Here is a 10,196-nt window from a genome sequence, read left to right as displayed (position 1 = left end):
GTTTTTTTTTTTTTTTTTAACTTTCGCGTTCGCGGCCGGGCGAGGCGAGGCGCCTCCTCCCCAGCCTGAATTTCGGCTGGGCGAGGCGGGAAGCCTCCCCCCCAGCCTGAATTTCGGCTGGGGCGAGGCGGGAAGCCTCCCCCCCCGGCCTGAACTTCGCGGGGGGACCAGCGAAGCGCCTCCCCCCCACCGCGAACGTCCTTCGAGGACAGGTAATTGACTTTCATCCACCCCTACCAAAAATGCCCCTACCACCTTCAAAGGACACCACTGGAATTGCAAATGTGGGGAAGCAGTGTTATCCCCACTTTAGTTCCACCAGGTTGGGAAATAGCTCAAGAAAAAGACACTCTGAAATAAAGAATGATGTCACTTCTCCCCCTAGCTGGGACTATTCTTTTTTCCTGACTAATTGCTCCTTGGTGTTCAATTCAGGCCTGAATATAATAATGTAGCATTTGGGGAGGAAGATGCAACCCAGTAAGCCAGCACTGGAGGCCAAGATGGAGAAGACCTCCACGGCCACCATGTATTTCCCCTTGGTGCTCAGGTAGGTTGGCACAAAGGACACCCAAACACTGCAGAAGACCAACATGCTGAAACTGATCAGCTTGGCTTCATTGAAAGTATCAGGCAACTTCCTGGCAAGGAAAGCCACCGTGAAGCTGATGAGGGCCAGAAACCCCATGTAGCCCAGGACAATGTAGAACATGAGGGCTGAGCCTTCATTGCACTGAACTAGGATCGCGTCGACCTGGGAGTGCATGTCCAACTCTGGGAAGGGGGGAGAAGTTGCCAGCCACACAAAACAAATGCCAGCTTGAATAAGAGAGAGAGACAATATCACTGATACAGGAAGTCTCTTCCCCACCCATTTCCTCATCCTGTTTCCAGGCTTTGTAGCTACAAAGGCCAAAACCACAGTGATGGTTTTTGCTAACACACAAGCCACAGCAATGGAGAAGATGAGGCCAAACACTGTTTGCCTCAGAAGGCAGGTCACCTTCCCAGGCCGGCCAATGAATAAGAAGGAGCAGAGAAAGCAGAGCAGCAGGGAGTAGGCCAAGATACAGGTGATGCTCCAGTTGTTGGCTTTGACAATGGGTGTATTTTGGTGCCGAATGAAGGTCCACAACACCAAAAGTGTGATCACAGAAATGAAAAGAGCCAAGGAGGTGAGAACTGCTCCCAAAGGCTCCTCATAAGATAGGTAGCTTATGACTTTAAGAATACATTGGTCCTGATTCTTGTTTGGATACTGATCTTCTTGGCACTTCTCACATTGATCTGCATCTGAAAGTGTTGAGCAAAAACTTTACTTTGAAACAAATTCTCTGTGTTTAGCTGCAGTCTTTTAATTTGACCTCATTTAACAAATCCTCTTTCTTCAGCATCACTGATAATGGTTCTGTCAGCATTTCCTCTTCCTACCCCTGTTCATACTCAACACAGTAATATATTTGTCTTTCAAGAAAAGGGATAGGAATTAAAATACATATGAATCTGAAACTTCTGGATTTTTGTGAGATTATCTCTAGAATTCAGATGGGTAAGTGGCCAAAGAACACAAAGATTCCCTTTATATAGCTGGAATTGTTTAACTGGAGCTCATAGAACAAAGTTTCATCTTCCTTTGTCCACCGCTGTTCATAGTAAACACACTCATATATTCATATTTAGAGAACCATGATAGGAATTAAAAAATACCTGAAATACAAACTTCTGGGTTATTTTCCAATAACTCGGGATTCCTTCACTTACCCATCTGGATGGAAATCCTCCCTTGGGGGCACGCAAAACAATCATAGCAACACACTTGCTTCCCCTGCTGGACGAACCTGCTCTGTCCCGGGTGGCAGCTCTCGACGCAGGTGGAAGTGGGCAGCGTCTAATGGAAAGCAGAAGGAAAGCCATTTGGCATGAAAGTAACTTTTCCTCAGCTACATCTCTTTTTCTTCAGGACATGGTATGTTCTCAGGACTTTGGTCAAGTCAGCATCTTTGGGCATATGGCAAGACATTAATGCATCAGGAAGGCCCAACGCTTACCACAGACCTTTCATGAAGGTGCTTCTTGCTGCCATTGCCACAGACTGCTTGTCCACTGTCTCAGTTGGGTGAACAGCTCAGAGATTTCATTCCTGCTCATTCTTCTACACTCCCTTTTGGGGCGTTGGGAAGGATTCGACTAACTGGACCCAATCCACACTACCACCCACCCAGAGCAGCCTTCCCTAACCTTAGTCCTTCCAGATGTTTTGACCTACAGCTCCCATCAGCTGCAGCCACTCTAGCCAATGGCCAGAGATGAAGGAACACCTCATTACTTTGAATGAGTTCAAATCTCCACGGCCAGATGAACTGCATCCTAGAGTCATAAAGGAACTGGCAGAAGAACTCTCAGAACCGCTGTCTATTCTCTTTGAGAAATCATGGAGGATGGGGGAAGTGCCAGATGACTGGAGGAGGGCTAACGTTGTCCCAATCTTCAAAAAGGGTAAAAAGGAGGAACCTGGGAACTACAGACCAGTCAGTCTGACATCAAGCCCGGGGAAAATTCTGGAGCAGATGATAAAGGAATCCATCTGGAAGCACCTTGACAACAATGCCGTGATTACTCAAAGCCAACATGGATTTGTCAAAAACAAGTCCTGCCAGACAAATCTGATCTCATTTTTTGATCAAGTCACCTCCCTTGTAGACCGTGGGAATGCTGTTGACATCATATACCTCGACTTCAGCAAAGCTTTCGACAAAGTGCCCCATGATATCCTGATGAGCAAACTAGCTCAAAGTGGGCTAGATGAAACAACGATCCGGTGGATCCACAGTTGGCTACAAAATCGGACTCAAAGAGTGCTTATCAATGGGACCTTCTCATACTGGGGAGAGGTAATGAGTGGGGTACCGCAGGGCTCAGTCCAGGGCCCAGTGCTCTTCAACATTTGTATTAATGACTTGGAGGAGGAGGTCCAGGGAATGCTGATCAAATTTGCAGATGACACCAAATTGGGCGGGATAGCTAATCCTTTGGAAGACAGAAACAAAATTCAAAGTGATCTGTATAGACTGGAGCCCTGGGCAGAAAACAACAGAATGACATTTAATAGGGTTAAATGCCAAGTTCTGCACCCAGGAAAAAGAAACCAAATGCACAGTTACAAGATGAGGGATACGTGGCTCAACCACACTACAAGCAAGAAGGATCTTGGAATTGTTGTCGATCACAAGCTGCATATGAGCCAACAATGTGATGTGGCTGCAAAAAAGGCCAATGCTCTTTTGGGCTGCATTAATAGAAGCTTCCAAATCCCGGGAAGTACTAGTTCCCCTCTACTCAGCACTGGTTAGGCCTCATCTGGAGTACTGTGTCCAGTTCTGGGTACCACACTTGAAGAAGGATGCAGACAAACTGGAGAGGGTTCAGAGGAGGGCAACAAAGATGATCAGAGGACTAGAAACAAAGCCCTATGAAGAGAGACTGAAAGAACTGGGCATGTTTAGCCTTGAGAAGAGAAGACTGAGGGGAGATATGATAGCACTCTTCAAGTACTTGAAAGGTTGTCACAGAGAAGAAGGCCAGGATCTCTTCTTGATCATCCCAGAGTGCAGGACACGGAATAATGACCTCAAGTGACAGGAAGCCAGATTCTGGCTGATCATCAGGAAAAACTTCCTGACTGTAAGAGCAATGCGACAATGGAACCAATTTCCTGGGGAGGTGGTGGGCTCTCCCACACTGGAGGCCTTCAAGACGAGGCTGGACAGCCATTTGTCAGGGATGCTCTGACTTGGATTCCTGCATTGACAGGGGGTTGGACTCAATGGCCTTGTAGGCCCCTTCCAACCATACTATTCTATGATTCTATGATTCTTTGATGGGAGCTGAAGTACAAAAGTTCTGGAGGGTCCCAAGTTGGGAAGTCTACAGCAACAGAAATAACAGCAGGAATAGATACATCAGTTTCTAGTGAGTGTAGCCTTGATAGTCTCTTGTGGTTAAGAAAAGAGAGAGTCTTCTGCAGAGTTGGAGACTAATATGTCCTCTTCATCAGATTCATGCAGTGCTACCATTGATTTCCAATTTCCCATTGGTGCAGAGAGAGAGAGAGAGAGAGAAGCAGTGCAATCAGATGGTATTTTAATGCAAATGTACAGCCTCTGGGAATTGCATTATTAGTTTAGTCAGTTGGACAGATTACCGTATCATAAATATAATAAAAAAATAAATAATCAGAAAAACTTGAAAGAGGATTTTAAAAAGTGGTAACTTGCCTACATGAAGATAGCTTATACTGGCATGTCAGCAGCTAGCAGAGCAAAATCCACATTCCTAAAAGATACCATAAGGTTTGTCACAAGAAATCGTAATAAGGTGCTAGTGTACTTGTTTAGCCTTCTGGATAAAGAAATATCCCTATAAATACAGGGTAGGGATTGATGAGAAATTCATTTCAGTGCAGTGTTGATGAAAAATTACCAAACTTTGCAAAGATCTCCATATTTGGGACAAAAAGGATTTAAGATTTTTAAAACATGGAATGGGGGAGGAACCCAAACTGACAAACTCCCCACCCAAGCCCAGGGATCTGAGTCCTGAGCTCTTAAAGTCTGGATATGAATCCCGATGTCTTCAACCATGTTAGTGCTTAACTGGGTTGCCACCTTCTTCTTCTCCACATTTTAAACTAGAGGTGGTAGGGGTTCTGGTGGGGGTTTGAAGCTCAGCAATTTTTTGCTGGCTCGCCCCCCACTCCCAACACTAGTCCGTGGATGCCCTTGCTTGCCCAACTCAGTCAGGCAAGTGCGTGGCCACCCGCTCCCTCACCAAGCTGTCATTTTGCATTAAAATGGCAACTAGGCCTTTTTCGTAAATAACCATCTATGCAAATGGTGGCCATAATGTGGCCGTTTACTCAACATTACAGGCGTCGATGGACCATTGACGCCTGTAATGTTGCATAAATGGCCACCTTATGGCCACCATTTGCGTAAATGGTTATTTACGGAAAAGGCCCAGAAGCCAATTTTACTCAAAATGGCAGGTCAATAAAGGAGTGGGTGGCCAGGAGCCTCTCATCACCTGCCCTTGGACCGCTCAGGGGCTCGCCGTGTGCGGCGAGTAGGGTTAGGCAGCTGATGGGGGCCCAGTAAGGGGTGTATCAGCCAAGAACTGGTGAGTTCGCCCATCCCTGCTCTAAGCAGCTATACGGCAAGCAGGCACGTCATGATCCTCTTTATGCTGGGAATACCTGTGCTGATTCAATCTGGTGGGTGTAGATGGGTGAGAATTTTGTTTCAGTTCATTTTTGATAAGAGTTTGCTACAATTCATGAAGCTCCTATTGGGAGAGAAAGACCTTGAGATTTAAACAAACAAACCCTGAATTATGGAGAAAGCAAAATTGACAGATTTGCCCAGTCCTAGACAGGAAGCAGACAAACTTGGTACACGTTGTCCTACATATATTTCACCCTCCTGGAAAGCTTCTTGAATACATCTGATGTTGTACAAATGAAAAGTGGGAAGGGGAACAGCAGGGAGAGGCTGAGTAGCTGATCTCCATCATCTTAGCTGCGCCCAGGTGTGAAGGTTTGAGGCCTACAGAGGGAAATGGAAGAAAGGTCAGGCCTAGAGGTCTGGGGTTTTCTGTTGGGAGGGGTAAACCTGAGAGGACTAGTTTCATTTCTCCACTGAAGTTTCGTTTCTTCATGGTTGAAACAATACTTTTGATTTTGAGGGCAGAGGGTATATAAAAAGAGGGAGAGAGCCAGTAAGAGGTAGAGACAGCCAGAGCCTGAAGTGAGAGCAGAGTCTGAAGAGTGAGCAGGAAGAAGCAGCCTAGAAGGGTCTAAGTACAGTTAGGGTAGTTTTAGATTTGAAGCAGTAATTTTGGTTTTGAGGGAGGGAGTATAAAAAGAGAGTGAGGGAGCCAGTAAGAGCAGAGTCTGGGAAACCAGAGACTGAAGAGGGAGCAGGAAGGAGCAGCCTAGAGAAGTCTAAGTACAGCTAAGGTAAAGGAACTTGTGTTTTGCCACTTTTATTCTCTTTTAATGCCGTTTGTATCACTCAGCTCTATTGTGTAAATACCTTCAGTTGTAATTTGTTTGCATTAAATCTACTAGTAAACTGTTGTGTTTAAACCCTGGTTCCAGAGTGTCAGTCACCCCACATCTACAGCCTAAACCCCATGTTACTGGGAAAGGGAAGTTGCAAAGAAGGAAGGTGGGCCTCTTAAGGAGGCAAGAGATCCTGAAGCAGTTGCTCCGGGGGTCCAGGTCATAAGAGGAACCTTGACGGCAGGTTTTGCTGCTAAATCCCAATGCAGAAGATCCTGAGGCCAATATCCAGAGTATGTGCATAAAATATGATGTGCATATTTTATATTTTATAATATAATATTTTATAATATGTGGTGATGTTGATCACTGTGCTTACCTGCCTGAATTTATGATTCCACATAATAGCACTTCCATTCACAATGAACTCTTTCCCTACAGGAGCCTGGGGGTCCATCCTTCCAACTTGGACTCTCTGAAAGGATTCGTTGGGGAAGGTGACCAAGTTGATGAGATCATATCCCCCTGCCAGGTCCCCATTATCATTGAAAAATATTTCTTCACCAGCACTGTTGTTAAAATGGATGTTTCTCAGAAACCAGTGAAGCTAAAAGGAAGGAGAAAAAAAAGGAATGGGGTCAAACGGCAAGGAACTGGTTAATATCACTGCTATGCAAACCTGACTTTCACTACCTATTAGCCACTGAATCATTACCACCAAAAATGAATCTACAAGAGTTTGTCATTTCCCAACATTTTAAAATGTCTATCCAAGCTAGGAAGAAAGATGTCAACTAACATTAATCAGAGCACCAACACAAACCGACGAACTCCCAGAACACATGTGGTCTCCACAATATACAAAACAAGAATCCTAATATGCCACAATAGGAATTCTGAATGGACTCCTTCATAGGGTTGTGACCCTGGATTGGGGTTTTGCATACAATGCTTCCTGCCCCCTGCCCAAACTGAGGTAATCAGCAAAAGCATTGTTTACGACAAAATCTCAGCCAGTCCACACAACAGCTTCACTTTCTGGACATGACTGTGCAAGTCCATAATGGACATACAAGCACAGCTTATATCGGAAACCTACTGACTGCCACAGCCACTTCCAGTCAGAACACAGCTTTCATGGGTTTCAAAGGGGCTGGACATTCTTTTTCAGTCATGGTCTGAGAAATTAAGTCTGCAACGTGGTTGTCCCTTTTCTACTGTTGATTTATCCATGATTTTGCTTTTCTTGTATTTCAAGTTAATTCTGGTATGGTATATTATAATGTTTTGCCATTTCAGTCCTGGAGGTGCAAGTACCTGCCATGGCTGAAGTTTCTGGAGATCCCATGTTCTTCCATCTCCCATTGTTTTGTACTTGTCTCTTGATGAATCCATGGCATGGAGAGCATGTGCTACAGCATAGACCGCATTGTAGATATTGTAGCTCTGGCCAGACATCCCTGTTTCAAACACAGATCCAGGGAGGCTCCCCAGCTTCTCCTTCCCAGTGCAGTTTCTCTTGTTTGCGACATAAAGGTTATACATAGGGAAGGAACAGATAAACGCACTGGCCCAGAATTGATGGATGAAATAAAAAGTGGACTGGAAAGGATTGATCATCTCCACAAAATCTTGAAATCCTGGCACCATGTTTGTATGCAGTTTGAATGACAAGGTGCCATTGAAGGATTTAGTGGTGAATTTCCCCCCAGGTACTAAAGCAGTGAAATCCCATTCAGCTGTCGTGATCCACACTCTCTCTGTTGGAGTCATATAACCAATTTCCTTGGAGTATAAAACTAGCTGTAAAGCTTCCAGAGACTGACTGTCTCCATACACAAGAATCACATTGATTTCACTCAGTGTGAGAGTTGATTGAATTGGTCCCAATTTTTTTTGAAGTATTTCATGTGGTAAAAATGTTGTCACTGTCGGGATCATTTGCATCCAAGCAACGCAAAGATTGTTCTCCAAGAGCCTTGGTCTCAGCGTTCGGAGGAAGGTTTCCCCACTGTCATCCTCTGAAACAATGAGGCCGATCCAGTTCCATCCAAAATGCTTGAGTAGCCCAACAATCCCGACATACTGAGGACCTTCATTTGGGATCATCCGGTAGAAAGAAGGAAAGCGAGTTTTGTCCCTCAGTGCTGGATCAAAGGCGCCATAGCTGAGCTAATGGGAATGATACGATACCTTCAGGACGGAGAAAACCATCACGTCGTTCTTGACCCAAACTGACTCCATCCAAACCTTTGCCAACATCTCAACCTCCTTCAATATACTCTACTCTTAAACATTGTGGTCTCTAACAGTCTAATCTTAAATTTCCTAGCAAACTTGCCTGGTGTTATCAATACTCAGGCTGCGAGTAGATTCTAAACAGGATGTTGAAGCAACTAGCTTTCATGGGCATCCACAGGAAGGGCCAGCGGGGGGCAGACACCCGATGACCCATAATCTCCAGATTCCCAGCTTTCATGTTTTTAAAAAGCAAGCCACTTGCTCTTGTAGAACCTGAGATATGCATAGACACTCCTCTGCCCGTTTAGTTTGTAAGCAAATATAGCACCTCCCTATTCTCATCGGTTTTAGCCAATGAATGAAGTCATAGCAGTGTTTGACACACCCTCTGTCTGCAGAATTAACTTTCTGGTGCATTGGAAAGCCTTTTGGTGGGTCTTTCGTTGTGGAAAAGTGATTACTGCCTCAAAGATCAATGCAGAAATCCTGGATTTTAGTATAGCTCTGTAATATGTCTACCCCCGCCCTCAAAAATAAAACGTTGGCGCGGAGGAAGAACAGCAGTTCATGATCTTTCGAACTCAGGTCTTAATAATTAATTAATATTTCTCTGAGTTTGTAAATGGTATATTTTTTTTAAACTGGCATTGCAATGCTCATAAAGTTCATCATTATTACATCTATATTACAGGAGTCATGGCTGTAACTGAGTGTGGGTTACTCCAGCCCTGCAGAGTAGCTCAGTGTTGCTATTCCCATTTAGGGGTGTCCAGCATGGGGAAATCAAGCCCCCTTGGGGTTCGATGGCTTCCCCCCAAGGCCCTGGCTCAGCTTGCTTTAGTGAGCCAAGCCACAGGCTCCCCACCAGATGTGCTGTGTGCAAATAGCTCCTGTGTGCAAATGGGCGCTGCGCACAAATGGCTCCTTCTCCCCCTCCCAGGACTGATGAGGGGGAGAAGGAGCCATTTGCAAATGGCGGCAGCAGTGGTGCCAGGGGTAGTCAGTGGATAGCAGGGGCAGGGACTCGCACTGCTGCCCCCTGCCAATGTCAGCAGCACTGCCGCCCCCATGTGCAAACCTCTAATGCTCTCCATCCCAACACTGGAAAGGAGAGTGTGAGGGGTTTGCGCATGGTGGTTGCGGCCGGGAGCAGGCAGCACCAGCAGGAGTTTCCACCTCGGTGACGTGTTGCGAGTACCACCGCCACCATGTGCAAGGGCTCCTTCTCCTCTTCCCGGGCCCCAGGAGGGGGAGAAGCAGCCATTTGTGTGCAGGCCGTGGACGGAGAAGGGAAGTCTCACACACAGCAGCTGCCTGCTGTGCGCAAAATGGAGGATGAGAGGGGAGCAACAGTCCCCTCTCATCTTCCTGCCCCACTGCTGTGCCACCACAACAGCAGCAGGGGCAGGAGGATCAGAAGGGAGCCAGTTTTGATACAAGCAGGAGCTTGCCCTGTGCGTACATTAATCTAACCATGAACACATACCTGTGGCATCTTGTAGGCATTGAAGATGTCGGCCATCTGGATGGAGTTTTGAGAGGTGAGTGCCCCAACGACAGCCATCAATTTCTCTTTCCTGCCACAGTTATAATTGATGGGATTCCTCTGCCCTGTGAAGAGAAGATCCAGAGTGGCCCAGCAGTTTCGCCCTGGATCAAATGCACTGTCATAAATCTTGGAATTGAGTGTGGCGTTGGGTAAAAATTCGGCATTCTTGTTGATCTCATGAATGGCAAAATTAAAGGCAAGCACATGCTGGTAGTTTGTAGGGATCATGCTGCAATGAGAAGGTTATATATTATTCAATCAAGTATGTTGGATTGTGCATTATGAGTCACTCATCTAACTAAATAGGAAGATTATAATAATAATACCTAACAACAACTTTCATTCATT

General features: G+C 45.7%; 1 protein-coding gene across 1 annotated transcript; it reads right to left on the bottom strand.

Moving 5' to 3' along the window:
* Positions 1-391: 391 nt before the first annotated feature.
* Positions 392-9,821, bottom strand: LOC146342342 (vomeronasal type-2 receptor 26-like). The gene is made up of 5 exons (XM_084807809.1): positions 9,786-9,821; positions 7,376-8,230; positions 6,438-6,665; positions 1,762-1,888; positions 392-1,293 (listed from the first exon to the last, which is right to left on the bottom strand). Exons 1-5 carry the CDS (start codon positions 9,819-9,821, stop codon positions 392-394), a joined length of 2,148 nt encoding a protein of 715 aa, XP_084663935.1.
* Positions 9,822-10,196: the final 375 nt, after the last annotated feature.

This window comes from Heloderma suspectum, chromosome 6 (assembly GCF_057233095.1).
Source record: "Heloderma suspectum isolate Gila_16-S chromosome 6, 16-S_ref, whole genome shotgun sequence".
In the NCBI taxonomy this organism is placed as follows: domain Eukaryota; kingdom Metazoa; phylum Chordata; class Lepidosauria; order Squamata; family Helodermatidae; genus Heloderma; species Heloderma suspectum.
Note: the sequence above shows the minus strand (reverse complement) of the source record. Positions and strands in the feature narration are given on the sequence as shown.

What these genes read in the sequence shown, in the direction of transcription:
- LOC146342342 (XM_084807809.1), bottom strand. Translation starts at nt 9,821, where the DNA reads ATGGCCGACATCTTCAATGCCTACAAGATGCCACAG. An exon ending in AGAAACTTCAGCCATGGCAG is followed by an intron (nt 6,666 to 7,375) that starts GTACTTGCACCT and finishes CCTTCCTTTTAG; the next exon opens with CTTCACTGGTTTCTGAGAAA. An exon ending in GAGGATTTCCATCCAGATGG is followed by an intron (nt 1,294 to 1,761) that starts GTAAGTGAAGGA and finishes CAACACTTTCAG; the next exon opens with ATGCAGATCAATGTGAGAAG.